The sequence below is a fragment of the Camelus bactrianus genome, chromosome 23, assembly GCF_048773025.1.
Source record: "Camelus bactrianus isolate YW-2024 breed Bactrian camel chromosome 23, ASM4877302v1, whole genome shotgun sequence".
NCBI lineage: Eukaryota > Metazoa > Chordata > Mammalia > Artiodactyla > Camelidae > Camelus > Camelus bactrianus.
In genome coordinates, this window is record NC_133561.1 from 29,969,948 (window position 1) to 29,986,368 (window position 16,421).

The 16,421-nt window shown below is 51.0% G+C and overlaps 1 protein-coding gene across 1 annotated transcript; it reads left to right on the forward strand.

The window, feature by feature from the left end:
* Positions 1-376: 376 nt before the first annotated feature.
* On the forward strand, positions 377-12,229 carry FCAMR (Fc alpha and mu receptor). The gene is given in 7 exon segments (XM_074351936.1): positions 377-880; positions 3,337-3,397; positions 7,657-7,995; positions 8,955-9,711; positions 10,347-10,465; positions 11,102-11,218; positions 11,221-12,229. Coding segments are annotated over 7 exon segments (1,497 nt in total). The 5' UTR covers positions 377-841; the 3' UTR covers positions 11,286-12,229.
* Positions 12,230-16,421: the final 4,192 nt, after the last annotated feature.

Genomic DNA, 16,421 nt, shown 5'->3' on the forward strand with positions numbered 1-16,421 from the left:
CCTAACTACCTCTCCTCCCCCCACCAAAATGTAAAAAATTACAAAGGTATCCTTTAAATTTTTTTTTAAATATTAAAAAATAAAATAAATAAAACCAACAAAGGCAGGCAGATCACATCTTCTACAGGGATTAAAAAAACCAACTCATGAAATATTTTCCCAAGGGAAATATTGGGGTATTTTTGAAGTGTGTCATCCTTCTGGATAAGCCACACTTGTCAGTGTTCCCTCTCCATGGAGATCATCTCATTTACCGTCATGTGCTTTGTCCAGGGCATGAGTTGTTAACCACCAGGCATGCGGCTGGAGTTGGGGACTCAAACTGCCTCCCCCTGGGAGTTGAAGGGGCCAGGTCAGCTTGGAGGCAGCAGCTGCCAGCCAGACAGCAGGGGAATTCCTCTCCTGAATTTTCTCTCCTGCCCACGTTGTTACATCACTTACCCCGAGTGGGCCGGCTGAGCTGGGGCATCCTGAAAAGCTGGGACCCTGGGCTGCAGGGGCAATGAGAGGTCGAAGGATGTGGGTCACTGTGTTTTCCTCAGAGCTACTGTCACCACCTCTGGAAAAGTTCTGTAGGAATAAGTGACAGTGAGAACAAGAGACCAGGACAGGGCTCCTTCTTCTAAGAAGTAAAAACCAAGGTCCAGTGTGAAGTGACTTGATGGGAGTTGTGGAGCCGTGAGTGGCAGGGCTACTCCCCATACATCCATCTTCCAGTGCTAACCCCTGTCTGCCGACCCAGTCTCAAGGTTTAAAGAAAAGAAACTAGAAGACATCCAATCACCAGCATCTCAAAAAAGGGAAAAAGAAAAGTCCAAGTGGATTTTCTTTCTGGACTAAGATGGATGGAAAAGCCCCAACTAAGCCTGGAGAACAAAAGGTGAGGTGAAGCTTTCTCCCGGAGGCTGGGGCTTGTCTCCAAATGTGGACCCTGATTGGCAGCAGGAACTGTCCAGCATGTGCCTGAGTGCCCTTCCCAGAGAAGAGCTGGCCTGGCTCCTGGGGGGACCCAGGGGAGGATTCTGGAGTTTAGGCCAGCGTCTCCTTCCTCCCTCCCTACTCTCTCCCACCAGAGTGCATGACTCTTTAACAGGCCCCTGAATGCTTTAGAGCCACATTAGAAGGAGAAGGAAGCATGGCTCTTGTGTTGCAGTGGAGAGGAAAGATGCATTGCCCAAGGTCACGGGCAACACGGAACCTCCTGAATCCTGGTTCTGTGCTTCTCCCTCTGCAGCACACTGGCTCCTTCCTTTCTCGTGTGCCACCCCAGGGGTGGGGGATAAGAGAAGAGAAGTGGGGCTCAGGGCTGGGGGTGGGCACTAGGGATCTGGGGAGTCGTACACCAGTCTTGGCTGGAGATGGATAGGGTCAATCCCTCCCAGGCAGGACTGAGGGACAAGAGAGTCGCCCAATGTGGCCTCGTACTCTTAAATGCTGTGCAAGGTAACAGAGACCCGTGGCCCCAAGCTACTGAGATGGGGCTCCCGGTCTTCTGGAGAGAGGTTTTTCTGAAGGTCATTGACAGGTGGGTGACTTGGAGACTTTCCGTTGACTGTTATCCTTGCCGCCTCCAATCAAGGCTGATAACTCCTTGGAGGCATTTTATCTCACACCCTGTGCTTCCTCATTGCCCCTCAGAGGCGGCTTTTGCTCCTGAAGCCGAGATAGCAGCACTCACTTGTGCAGACTTCAGAGGAACTGGGTGGTGTGGCCGAGGGACTTTGGCCCCAGCATGGGCTACATCAGTACTTCGAGCTTTAGAAAAGCTTACCCTCGGGGAACGCGGGCAGCAGCCTCAGAATTAGCCCGGACTTGGTGAACATTAATCAAACAACAGATAAGGGGCAGGCACACCCCGGAGAACCTCCAGGCTCTCCAGGTGAGGGCAGGAAGCCAGCAGCTCTGGAAGGCAGGGAAGGCCTCAGGCTGCCATGACAATCCCAAGGCAGGGGAGATGCTAAAAAGAAGAGGGCACCGGAGGCAGAGGAGCCCTGGGCTTTTCCAAATCTGACCACTGACCGTCAGAGCCTGTTCTTAACCTCTGTGAGATATGTGTTAGTGTAGGAAGGAAAAAACCCCAGCTAACTTAAGTTTGCTTTCTTTAGAAAAAAATCTATAGGTCCCCAGAACCATGGACTGTAGATAGATTCAAGGAACAGATTTTTAATCACTCAAAAAGCCTCCATGAAATCCCCCTGGAGACTACAAAAGAAGTGTAGCGTACAATTCCTGTCTTTTCTTTTTAATCTTTTAAAAATTTTTTAATTGAAGTATAGTCAGTTACAACGTGTCAATTTCTAGTGTACAGTATAATGTCCCAGTCATGCTTATATGTACATATATTCGTTTTCTTATTCTTTTTCGTTAAAGGTTATTAATCAGCAAGCCACAAAAGGCCTCTAAGTAATGGTCAGTAAGGTATCTGTCAAAATAGTGGGCGGTTCTCATTCACAATAGCAGCACGTTGGGCACCTGCACAGAGCTGGATTCTTTTCAGAGCCTGGAGGCTCGAAGCCCTACCCTCTAGGAGCTGCCCAGGCCCGTGGGAGAGACCGGAGCAGCGGGAGGAGCAGCGTGGCCTGGGGGCCAGAAAGGGCTTCCTAGAAGCTGTGGAGAAGAATCAGAATAGGACCCTCGGGCAGGCAACTGCTGGCCTGAGAGTTAATTTTTAACTCCTGTCAGTGGCTGGAGGCACACTGCCAGTGAGACAGAAAGCTCCCCTTGAAGGAAGCAATTCTCCTTTTGCAAAAGAGAAGGGGTGAGGAGAGAGGGGGGAAGTGAGCAACTCTGACCCAGGCCCACTGTCGCTCAACCATCTCATCTGGGCGGCACAACAGCCCCAACAGAGTCTCCCATTACCCTGGAGAGGAAGGCGATCGCCAAGGCTGAGTAGTCTTTCTAAGGTTCCTCAATTCCAGCTAAGGTTTAAACTTGAAGCTTGGAGTCTTTCCACTGCACGACGCACCCCCAAAACCAGAGCTCCATGCCAGCAAGTGGGTGCAGGGGCTGGTATCCCATAGAGGGTGTTGCACCCCTCTGCACGCAGAAACCTCCAGAGTAGGGGACGTTCTAGCCTTTGTGGCGATGACCCCAGCCAAATGTGCATGCTACTGCTGGACGGGGCGGGGAGTGGGGTGCCTGGGGAGCGAGTGGGAGGATGGAGCTTCTCTCAGAGGGCAGTTTCTGTCCTGCTCTTAGATGGAGCTGGTCCAGTCCCAGCACCGAGCAAACTGAGATCCCAGAGGGAGAAGAGGCTCGCCTGGACCCCCGGGGCTGCCCACCCAGCTGAGAGAACTCGCCTCCCCTCAGGCCTCTTCACCGGGTGTTTTTTTGCAGGTCACCAACCAGAGGGCAGGATGGAAAACGCCCGTCCTCCTCATGCTGTGCCTGCTGCAGGGTGAGACCCAAACTCAGCCCAGATTCAGAACTCGCACATTCCGGGCTGCAGACGTGCCTGGCGGGCATCTCAATGGCACCCAGCACCCCCTCTGTAGTTTGGGTATCCCCATGGCTTGCTCCCCTGGGATCCAAGGCCAGGCCGTGGATCTGGGGAGTGATCAATCTGGGCCCAGAAGGACGGAGGGAGGCAAGAGCTTACATGAGAGGGCATATGCCTGACTTGACAACTTCTGGAATATTCAGTTATGATATGTCCCTGCTGTCTTTCATTCAAGTTGATAACTGAAAGTTGGCTGCATTTGCAAGATATGGGTTCCCGGGCATACAATAGACAGAGGTAGCCCTGCTTTATTACCGCTCATTCTAAAAACACCAAGTGCCAGGCCCAATACTGGGGACATAAAGATGAAGACACTGCTCTCCTTAAAAGAGTGTAGATTCTGCAAAGAAACCAGATGCGTGAATGTGAATCACATCTACACATTTACATATTTGGTCAGCACACACTTATGGAGGACCTAACATGTGCCAGGCACTAGGGACAGATGGATGGAAGACAGGATCCCTGCCCTATAGGTCCTGGCAGGCTGGTGTGATGATCAGGCCCACGTGACCAATGGCCCCCTCTCTGTGTTGTGGTGTCTGGTTTTATTTTGATGGTAATGGGGAGCCATTGAGGAATATAGTGAGTGTATGTCTAGAGTGGCTGGTACCTAGAACGTAGCCCCAAGTAGATGCTCTAACAAATGTAATTGCTGAAAGAAAACAAAAATGAATGAATAAATGTTATAATACCCCCAAAAAACACATTGTGTTTGGCTTATAAACAAATCAAAATTGTAATGAATCAAAAGTAGCTAATATTTGAGCAAGAGCTCTTTGTGATATAATCACACCACCTCTTTGTCTGAATCTCCATGGCTCCCTTTAAAATATTTCAGTAAGAGTAGGTTTCCCTGCTCCTAAATGAAAAGTCAGGCAAGCTCACGATTTTTCTTCTAAAGTACAGGTGATAGTCCTAACTTAGTTCCTTTAAGGTTCTAAATTTGATCATGTTAAGTGTCCAGCTAAATATTTTAGTTAGCAGTTTAATCTTCATTCAAAGATATGCCCCCCTCGCCAGCCTAGGTCTGCAGTCAGGAAGGCACGAAGGGGTGTAGGGCCGCCTTCTCCCCTCCCCCGCTCTTTCTCCTCCAGGTGGAAGCAGCCGGCATTTGGGATCCCCGCAGGGTCACAGCGGGGCGGGAGGGAGCAGAGGCAGGAGGCAGGCAGGTCTCACTTGATGGGATGATCTGGAGCTCTCTGGCCTGGCGGGGGGTCTAGGGCTCACTCTTCCTCTGTTGAGTTTCTTTGTGGACCCTTAGATGGCCCCCTGATGGCTCATTTCCTCTCTGTGCCCCAGGTTCTGCTTTGGCCCCTCCAGGCAAAAGACCCCATCTCAGATGGCTGCAGGCTGGCTCTCTCCCCAGGGAAACACGGACACCTTCCTCCCACCTCTGCTGGTGGGAGGAGCGCTCCATCTCAGGGGCAACCTCTGCTCTCCCTGCTCCTACCGCAGGCCCTTTGCACTTCTCTGACCAAGTCAGGCTCCAGTCCCCCCGAGGCAGGCCCAATCTGATTGGAGCCATACAATGGATAACAGCCGGGAGGTGACTGGTGAAGGAGAATAGGGGCACCACCATCACCGAAGGGACCCTTTGAGGGGAACATCACTGGTCCTAAAATGCCAGCCTTTCTTTAATTCTCCTAGACACCTAGTAGAAAATTCCAAAAACCTTTATTACATACAAGTAAGAGCTACTCATCCCCCAAATGAGTTCTTGAGGGTAAGTGCAATTTGGTATTAATAAAAGAAAGAAAATGTTCTTTGCGAGAGTTGCAATCCCTAATCAGCTTTCAGTTGCAAAGTCGGAACTATCTGTCCTGCTGACAAATAGGGTGCATTAATCCTCCCGCCCAAACCACGTGTAAATCACACACAGATTCCTGAAATCTGGGGTGTGAACCCTTTAATGGGGCACCATCAGTGTCATCCTGAGATGGTTTCTTGTTGGTAATTATAAATATTTTTGCTTTTTAACAGTAAGTTGCTATTTAACTCTATCAATAGTGGCATCCTTGTCGTGGGTCATTTAATTAAACCTACAGTGATTACTGATTTATCCATAACATTTGTGGCTTTGACTCTTCCTATGATGAGACTTTAAGACAAAAGCAACAGGCAGGGCCAGCGTTCTGGGCATGTGCCCCGTGCAGTCACACGGGGCCCCTTGGAGAAGGTGCTCGGTTTAATGCTCTGCTATTGCCATAGTGAGATCCTGAACAGCTTTTGAACATCGGGTCCTGCATTTGTATTTTGTCCCAGGGCCCTGCAGATTATGTAGCCAGTCCTGGCAACAGGCTTGAACTTTCTCAGGTTCAGAGGTGCTAAAGACATAGAACAAATTGATAGATGTCAGGCACCCACATTCAAAAGCAAGATGTTGAGAGAGATGGCGAAGCTGGTTGTTCCGGCGAGAGCCCGGCACGGAGTCACCTGAAGAGCCGTCGGAGAGCAGGAGAGCTGTTTTGGAGAGCGGTCAGTGTGTCATGCTCTCTGCCACCTGCCCCTGGAGAACAAGAGTGATCACCTCCCCCTCCCCCCACTTGAAGCCAAGTAAGAGAAGGAACTTCTAGGAAGACACTCAGTGAGCTTGCCATGTGTCCCAGGTCTCTCCTGACAGCAGGACAAAGCTGTGCTTCCTAGGGCCACATGTGGGTCCCACAGAAAGGAGCTGGCCTGGGACCTCCACCAAGAGGACCCTCCAGAGAGGAGTGGGGCCCAAAGTCATAGGGTTGGTGGTGATGGAGGAGGCCAGCAGGAGAGGGGACCTGGGAGGCAAGAGAGGACTCAGCTCAGGACGTCGGCTGTGCCCTGAGCAGCACAAGACAATCACAACTGCCCACACACGCCTCTCCCCTTCCCTCCTCACTCAATCCTAGAGGGGATCCAAACAGCACTTCTGAGTAGAGGAAGGGGCCGAATGGAGCAAGAGACCCCGACCTGCCCCCCGCTTCCACACCAGGCCTCCGAGCGTAGCTGGGAGAAAGGAAAAGGCTTGAACTGGGTAAGAGATTGGAGATGCAACAGTCATTGGACTGGAAAGCTACTGTTCTTGAAATTATGCCTGAGATTTCATCAAGGAGCCGAGGAGTCCACAGAGGGAGTTTGAAGACGCAGTGAGAGAGAGAATAAACTGTGTCTCTGCTTGCATCCGGTCAAATTTAAGGTATTCAGTAAAAGGGCCATATACTGTGCTTCGACTGTGATTTAAGCCTACTACCAAAGCAGGCAAAGTCACAATACTGCTTTTCTGTGCCTTGACGGTGGCACTTGCTTGTTTCCATTTCTAGAAAAAAGTGGCCAGAATGAACATCTCCGCAAGCGCTGGTCTGGGGATGTACCCACCAAGCAGACCAGGATTCTTGTACCTCCGGGCACTGTCTCCTTTCAGCAGAAAGCACACTCATCTGTTTTTATTATTTCACATCTCTCTTTTACATTCCATGCAAACAAACCACAGCCCTTCCATCAGAGGTTGCCCTGGCCCTCTCACAGGTGCAGAGGGCAGCTTTTTAAACATCTGCATGGGAGCCCAGTGGAATGAGCCCAGGCTCTGGACATACGTGCACAAAATCCCCTGGCACATGAGAAGCTAAACAGTGGTTAGCTAAGTAGTGGGTAATATTATTCTCCCATCTCTCTGATGGGAACTTGGACACAGCTCTGTCCATATCTTGGGGCTACTCCTGACCTAATGTCTAAACTCTGACATTTCTATATTGATTCTTTGTTTTTATTATTAAAGTATAGTCAATTTACAATGTGTTAATTTCTGGCATACAGCATAGTGATTCAGATATATATATATATTCCTTTTCATATTCTGTTTCATTATAGGCTATTACAAGGTATTGAATATAGTTCTCTGTGCTATACGGTAGACCCACAGACAGAAAACAAACCTGTGGTTAACAGAGGGGGAAAGGGGTGGGGAGGGATAAATTGGGAGTCTGGGATTTGCAGATACTAACTACTAGATATAAAAAAATTATACAACAAGGTCTGTATTGATTCTTTTTAGCTTCACTTTCACAGAGGTTATTTTCTGAACTGCCCCTTAATTCTGGCCAAGTTTGGAGCTCAGATCTCCCCAAACAGTGACAAATTCAGTGTTCCTTCCCCTTGGACTTTATTTTTTTCTCCTCTGCCTGCAGCTGCAAATGCGTTGAAGGGCCCGAGGCTGGTGTCTGGGGAGCTTGGGGGATCTGTCACCATCCAGTGCCGTTACGCCCCCTTGCTCATCAACAGCCACCAGAGGAAGTACTGGTGCCGCCTGAGCCCCCGGCCGTGGCTCTGCCACACTGTCGTTTCCACCAACCACTACACTCAGCGGCGCTACCGCGGCCGCGTGTCTCTAACAGACTTCCCGCAAAAAGGCTTTTTTGTGGTGAGGCTGTCCCAGCTGTCCCCAGAGGATGTGGGGCGCTACCGCTGTGGCATTGGAAACTCAAACGACATGCTGTTCTTCAGCATGAACCTGACCGTCTCTGCAGGTATGGGCTGCTGGCCGGCGGGGCAAGTTTGGTGAAATGAATGCTGGGGGTGGGGGGCAACAGAAGACACTGAGGTCCAAGGGGGCTTTAAACACGAAGGAAGTGATGATGACAAGCTGGGGAAGGGAAAGGGTTTTAATATGTAGGCTTTCATTTCAGAAGGAAACCCTCTTCAGAGGGAAGATAGGTGTTAGGGAAGACCTCCCTGCTGAATGCACGTAAGCTGTTCTACCCAATTCCCTCCAAACGCTGAGGCATATATATTTGAAGAGAGTTCCATGAAGGTGGTGAATTGCATAATGTGTCTTCTTATGGTCATGATGTCTGTTCAGACCTGCAGGGCAGGTAAGATGGGCAGGACAGAAGAACGAGGACTGGGCTCTTCCTGAGACTGAGCTCCTCAGCAGACATCCGACAGCTACCAGGTCCACGCCCTGGGTGGCCAGTACCACAGAGATGGTCCCCAGTCAGGTGCCCAGAGTGTGAAGACACGCAGGGCATCCAGGCTGTGAAAGGCCAGTCTGCCAGAGAGATGGTGCGGGCAGGCACGAGAGCACCGGAGGGTGGGCTTGTTTGGCTAGTTGTTGCAATCTAACCATGTGCTGTGACTGCCCGCTCTAATGCAACTAAAATTCTTTTTTTTCTTATTTGAAGAGAAATTCATGGTTGGCTGTGGGCTTCTGGGAAAGGGGACAGCATGGGGTCCTGGGGCAAGTGGAGAGAGAGCATGTGGGCATAAAAGAAGGAGATAGGAACATAAAGTGTCAATATTTGCAACAGAGTGGAGGATAAATCTGGTTTTCCCAATTTTTTATTTTGTCCAACGTATTGGCCAAAGATTGCATTGCTCAGTGAGGTCCCATTCCACATAGTAAAGACCTCAAGACTGGCATCATTGCTAAGTCCTATAGGCAACCCGGATAGCTTTCTCATTTGGTTTTCCTTTGCTGTTCACACAGGTCTTTCCAGAACCATCCCCACAGCCACTCTGGCTGCTGGTGAGCCCAACATGGGGTCCTCTGGAACAGCATCACCAGCAGCCAACAGATGGACACCAGGAACCATCCAGACTATAGAAAGACAGGGGACAGGATGGGACAGTGTTGCTCTGACTCTAGACACTAGCAAAACAACGGCTTTAGCTAAGGGAAGGCAAACCCCAGAAGCAACTGCGACCATAGCTCCAGGGACAGGCGGCCAGGTAGGGGGTCCCATCTGGGCAACGGTCCCCACTCCATTGAGTCCAGCTTCAACAATCAAAAGTGTGTCCACTACTACAGAAGCTGCTCAGGTGTGGGGTACCAGAAGCTCAGACGCAAACAGGACCAGGGCAAGCAGAAGAGAGAGGGCGACAACGACTGGGGCGGATGGGCAAAGAGGGGAAACACAGAGGGTCAGTACGGCCCTGCACACAGCTGGGAAGGTCATAGGGACCATTAGGCCGTCAAACTGGGTCTTAGAAAAATGGATGTGGACAACCCTCCACGATGAAACGTTGGTTTCTAAGCCACAAGCCCTGGGCTCCATTGAAGGAACTACACCAGCTGCAGTTGTGTGGACCTCGGGGCCGACCAGCACGGAGATGGCCTCTGCCGAGGGAAGCGGCGCAGGGGACCTAGACAACCCTGCTGGAGATGGTGGTCCCCAAGCAACGCCGAGCCAGGCCCTGGCAGCAGGGCCCCTCAGGCCCCCAGGCAAGGACCCCTCCATGAAGAGGTAAACCCCAAGGACCCCCTCTTGGTTGCCCCATCCCTTTCCAGGCCCCTTCAGTGAGCTGACCCATGTGCCCCTCTCCATCTGCTCTCTCCTCTCCCTTTTGTAACTACAAGACAGTAAAAAAGCAAGGGATGCAAAGTCAGAATCCTCCCTCATTCAAGGGTCCTTGCTGGGAGAATGCCATCTGGGTATTTTCATGTGGTTTTCAAGGAAAAATCTCAACAATAAAATAACAGAATATTTAGGTGGGATCTTTGGAACTTTTTTTTTTTTAAGATCAGGAAACAAAGCTCCAGCAGGGGAGGTGACTCAGTGAACCACAAGGAAAGATTGTGGCAGAGCCCAGTGCCAAGCTTAGATTCCCTGACCTCACTTAGTTCTCTTTTGCATGGTGGCCCATCAGTGGGGCCCATGCACAGGCAGTGGAGTAGGGAAAAGGAGGCAGGGCCTGGGACCCTGAAGACAGGGGTCTGGTCCCAGCTCTGTAGCCAGCACTCCATGGGAGTGAGGACAGCCGGCTTGCTTCTCCCCTGTAGAATGAGAGACGAGGGCTGAAGGGTCTTCAGACCCCTGCCCAGCTCCAACGTCCCCTCTCCTGTGCTTTCCCATCCCCACTCCTGCTACTTCCGCTCCAGTGTGTCTCTGGAAGGGACAAGCATCTCTCGGGTCCTGGCTCCACCCTCCACCATGCTGTTCCTGCTGACACTGGCGGCTCTTGTTCTGTTGCAAAGGAAGCTCCAGAGAAAGAGGAACTGTGAGTGGAGTTGAAAGTCGCCCCCAAGGCTGGGGAGGGGAGTGCTTGTTTCCACCTGACACTCTTAGGTCTGGGTGGGGTCAGACTTGGTGCCAGGACTCCTAGATGTAGAAATGTTGAGCCATTTTGTCGAGCTGGGCCTTCCTTGGTTTCTTTATCAATCAGATGAGAAAAGCATCCACACATTTAGGTCTTAGTGGCATCCCAGAGCTTAAGGAGAAGTTCTTCGGAGGATGGCAAGAAGTGGTCAACCATAGGTGTATGAACTACACAAGCAGCCCTGGCTGCAGGCAGCAGGAGTGCAGGGCCCAGATGTGGAACCAAACTACATTTGCCCTTTCTGCACGGCCCAGCTGAAAGTCTCTTACAGCAACGGGCCCAGGTTTACACACTCCTAAAGGGAGTGTTCCATGGTGTTTAGACCTGGTGAAGGAAGGGTGAGATGTTCTGGGAGCAAGTGGAAGGGGCTAAGATTATTAGACCCAGGGCCCTGAAGGCCTGGCCCAATCCTGGTGGATCTCAGTTCCAAGTTTTCTGTGTCAGGAAGTTCTTGAAGACTTGTGGTGGGAGCAGGGGATTCTCAGGAAATTGAATTCAGCACCCAGGGCCCTCACAGTGTCCTCTGTGTCTGTGCAGCTCAGGAGATAAAGAAGTCATCGAAGATCGCCTTGATTCAGATGACACAGTCCCCAGAGCTGAGCATCCAGCCCGACCTGCTGGCCCAGGTGGGAAGGAAGCTGCTCCAGGATGACCCTCCCCATCTCCATGCAGCCTGACTGCCCCAGAGAGGGACCCTGGACCCCAAAGAGTAGAAGGATGAGCTCCTCAGTCACTGTAGAAGGAAGACCAGGACCAAACACCATGACCCCAGCCTCTTCTCCTTCCCCCGCCTGTACGAAGGGAAGTTGGGGGAGCTGGGACCCCATCTGGGGAAGCAAAGCCTGACCATCACTGGGCCGAGCATCTTCCACAGCCAAAGGTGACGGTGTGACTCCAAGAAGCCTGCAAGAAAGGATTTGTTAATTACTGGTGGAGGTCAGTGAACCTGGAAAAGTGCAATTTCCATTCCTGGAATTTTGAAAATATGAGAGGCTTCCTGTCAGCCATCACTCCTAGCCCTTGGTAGGTCCCCCGCCACCCGACTTTCTGACATCTGTTCACGCTCAGCCTGCTGCACACACTGAATTATATTCTTTACAGGTAGATTCTAAGCTTTTAGGGCAGTAACTGTGTTTTATCCAGCTCACTGTGTCCCCAGAGAACTTCAACTCCATAGGGCCTCCAATAAATATTTGTGACTGAAAGGACCCTGCCCACAAAGAGGCTCTGAATCCCTTTTGGGATTTTGGAGTCTCCTAGATGACCCCATAGGTCCCAATATAGGGACCAAAAAGAAGAGCACTGGCAAAGGGGAGGGTCTAGCTCAGTGGCAGAGCGCATGCTTAGCATGCACTAGGTCCTGGGTTCAATCCCCAGTCCCTCCATTAAATAAATAAATAAATAAACCTAATTACCTACTCCCTGCTCCCCCCTAAAAAAGGGAAGAACACTTGTCCCTAATTCATCCCTCCCCATTTGGCCCCATACTTATCACACTGTCAATCTTTTGACCCAGTCAAGATTTTCTGGGATTTTCCTAAATTCATGGAAGAGGAGGGATTTTCAGTAGGTCTGCATCTTCTTCATAAAGCTCTTCTTATTCAACTGCTTATAAATCTGTGCTATCAAAGAAAAATAAATAAATCCGTGATATCAAGGACCATTGATGAAGCTGGAAAATGGCTGTGGTCAGAGGGGCAGATAAGAGAGAAGGTGGCAAAGAGGAATTTGATGTGGATTCTGCTTCATCGTCAGTTTACCTCATGCCTGTTGGGGGAATTTTGCTCCAGTCTTAGGCCCACTGTCTTTTCAGGGCCCACATCTATGCTTTTGTTTTGCTGGATCTGTCAACGGGCTGTCTGAACTGCATGTTTGGACAGAGCAGCCCTTGAGCAATGGGAGAGAAGAGAAGGCAAGCCTGGAAAAGCTAGCCTATCAAGTCAAGAATCGTCAGGTAGACATTCCCAGAAGGCTCAGCCCTGCCTCCTAAGCTGTCAGCAGCACCAGAAATCCTTCTTTAGCTACCTCCTCGTAGCTGGGGCTGACCGCAGACGCGCTCCGGTCCAATCAACGCGATGCGGTCTGCAAGGTTCAGGAGAGAAAGAGCTGCTGGGGTGAGTAGGGAAGTTGCCTGCCAGAACCAAACGGAAGCACAGAATTTCAGAGCTAGGAGACCCTCAGAGATTAACCAGTCTAAAACCGGTAGCCCAGGGTGAAGGAACTCAGGCCCCATGGGGAAAGTGACTTGTTGAAAGTCCCTCAATTAACCCAGTTAGGAATAGCAGAGGGAGGGCTAGAAAAGGGAATTCACAACCTTGACCTCGTGCCTTCCCCACTCCGCCTTTGCTAAACAAGATATCGGAGCAAAACTCATCATCAACAGTCAAGGACCCCAGAGTCCTAGCTCCTGACCCTTGTCGTGCACACGATCTCAGTGACCTGCCTGAACCGCCTGTAAGAGAGAGAGGACAGCCATGGTTATCCCATCCAGCCAATGAGGAAGCAGGCCCTACAGGTGTATAATTCAGCCACGGTCACTCAGCTCATCAGAGCAGGGATTGGGGAGATCCCAGCCTGTGTTGGGTCATTCCACCTACCTAGTGTGTTCCAGGGGCATCACAGAACACTAGCTTCTGAGGACTGTTAAGACGCGTCCCGAGAAAAAGGTTTTGTAGACCAGAGAAGTTTGGGAAATGTGGGTTAGACAACAAACAGGTTTTGTGCAGGATTTTGTGAGCACTCTAATACACCAAGGTGCATTGTGAATAGTCCTGGAAGGGCAGGGATATTATCAGCGTTTCTCTGGATTTGGGGCTATTGTGTTTTGGTGAAGCAACCTCACAAGACTGTGTTCATCAAATCTCTCCTTGTTTGGGAAGCTTGATGCACCAAACCAGGGGTTAGCAATGCTTTTGTGTCAAGGACTGGATTGTAAATGCTGTAGACTGCAAGCTGTCCAGTCTCTGCTGCAAAGACTCTGTTCTGCCCTGGCGGCACAGAAGCAGCCAGGACGATCCATAAACGAATGACTTTGGCTGTGTTCCAACAAAACTTGATTTACGGAAGCAGGTGGCAAGCTGCATCTGGTCCAAGAGCCATAACTTGCTAATCCCTGCGCTGAACCATAAAACCACACAAGACTCTCCTGTTCCTGCTCTGAGAGGAAGGAGCAGACCCCAACCCTCCCGCAAAGCTTCCCTTGACCCCTTTCCTGGTTTTGACCCCCACCTCCTCCTCCCTCCCATCTCCTGTGATCCTGTCTGGAATTCAGCAGCTGGGGCATCCTGCCTGACCACCCCATCTAGGGAAGTAGGGGATAAGGCGAGGTGTGTCGGCTAAGGGACTGGAGTCAGAGGCAGCTTCTAGAAGTGGGGAAGGCTGCCAGATCAGGGTGTTCTAGGGAAAGCCGAGGTCCACCAGCCGGAGGAGCCAGTGCATGTTCAAAGGGATGGAACAGAGCCAAGATCAAAGTCCTTGGAGCTGAGCAGAGATAAGATCTGAATGAAATCTGCGCCAGGAAGGAAGTGGGGCAGCCCCGAATGCTTACAGCTCTCCTTTATGGGCTAACGGTTGCCTGGAGAGGGGCAGGAGCCTGGACTTAAAGGGCCAGAGGCCAAGCAGGCTGAGCAGATCAAGTCCACCACTGGGTATTGTCAGTGCTTTGGCTTTTAATCTCATACCCCCAGCCAGCATGACACCCACATCTGTGGGATGAGGGTCAGTGAGACACTCCAGCCCTGAAGCTGGAATCAGGGAATTGTCCATGGAGGGTTCTAATCCAAGATACAGAGAAGCATTGACTTTCCTATGATCTGGCAGTTTCTCTGCATTAGGGGGCAAAAAAAACCTCTCCAGTTCTCGCCTCGCTACTTATTAATGCTGCTACTGCTCCTTAAGTATCTCTACATAGCAGGCACGCCCCTAGCAGCTTTAACATTCCATGTTGCATTTGATGCAACATTTCTGTAAGGCTAGTATGACGAGTCCCATTTTACAGATGAGAAGACTGAGGCCAGAGACAGGAATTAGCTACACTCATGGGGACTGAATGCAGAGCGGCCGCAGCCTAGATCCCTGATCACGATGCAGCACCTCCGTGCTTAGACTTACAGCCTGCATATCTGGTCAGGCTCTTCCCTGTTTAAGGTTTTAGAGCCTTCTTTGTTTTCCTCCTTCAGGCCTGCGTGTAAAATGTTTCATAACCATTTCCAATAATTCGTTATTTTCAGTCACTGAGCTGGCTTATTCCTGTCCTGGCTAAGTGAAGTGGAAAAGTTCAGGGAGCTGGAACCAAAAGCAAAAAATTCACTCAGGGCCCTGAGGTCCTCCCCAGCATTCGTACAAATAGAGCTCAGGTCCAAAGCACCTGCAGGGGTGTCCCTCTCTCCCAGTAACTCAGGGCGAACACCTGACCCCACAGCTGACTTCTCATGTTCTTCGCTAAGATTTTGGGGGTTTCTTCCCCTCCTCCAGGAGCCAGTGGGGTCTGGGAAATACAGAATCCATTTAATAATAGTTCCAGTTGCATCCAAAGAGAGAAGGACTTACACTTCACTTCAGCCAAGTAGACACAGATTATGTGATTATTTTCCATTGGTGCAGTTAATCCGGGGCTAAGAGCCTGACAAACACTGAATGGAGAATGGAGATCCTGCACAAAAGGAAACGTATTCTCTGTAGGTGGCCCCGTGTGCAGGGTCCGGTGCCAACAAGCCTTCCATTTCTCATTAAGTACAGGTAGCACTGGCCCTTCCAGGCCAAACTGCTCTGGTCACTGTCCGCAAGGATGTGAGCTGTCACCCTAGGGCCCACTCTCCAAGGGGTCAGCTGAAACCCAGGGGGCAGCAGAGAGGAGCCAGTTACAGGGGGGACCCTGCATTACACTTCCAGAAACCTGTAGAAATCATGAGCATTGAGGCCCTGGGTCAGGAGGCCCCTGTTTGCCTCCTGGTCCCATTTTGTGGAGGAGGCACCTTCCCTGATTAGCATCTAGAGTCTTCTTGCTCTGCCTCATCCAACCTCTGGCCGAGTTCCTACCCCTCGCTTGTCTGCTGCCTTGATCTAGTTCTACCAGTTTGGCTCTGAGAGTAGAGGGCCACCATGGGCTACTTCCTTCCCTAAAGTGACACATGCTGGCTCCCCAACCCTGGGTATCTTAGATAGGAGGAAGAGAGCCAGGAAGATCAAGACCAAAGACACTTTTCAAATTTTCCCACAGTTTGTCTGAAGATGTTGCACTGCACTCCAGACAGGAGATCAGGATGAAAGCATTGGGGAGCTGGCTTCTTTAGAGCCTGACATGGGCAAGGCGGGCCGGCTAGGAGACCCAGCTTGTCGAAACTCTTCCATTTGCCCACACTCTCCTCCACTTGAGCAGCGCCGGCAACTGAAAATTAATTAAAGTATCCGTGGCCAGAGAGAAGCCAATTGCACGCCATCGTACAGTGGGACTGTTGAGGCTCGGATGGGCACAGGCTGCCGGGGACCACAGGGGATATCTCTCCAATGGCTGCCCGCCAAGCAAACCTCGGGCTAAAGGCCAGGCTCAGACCAGGAACAAGGAAGCAGCAAGTCTTCAGGGGGACCCCAGTGGCTTATGAGAGGGGCTGGGCCCTGTCACCTGACACCCCACCTGTTGACTTTGGATGTCCACTCTGAAAATCTTCCTTCTTCCGCCCCTCCCTGGCCACGGCATGGAGGCAGTAGAGGGCAAGAGAGTGGTTTGGTAACCTCAGAAAAACGTTTGCTCCTTTGTTCCTGCCTCTCAGAACCAGAGAATCAAAGCTCTTTAGGGGCCCGGAACTGACCCAGGGGGAATTGAGGGAGCCTTGGGACCAAGGCCAAATTTACATTTCCA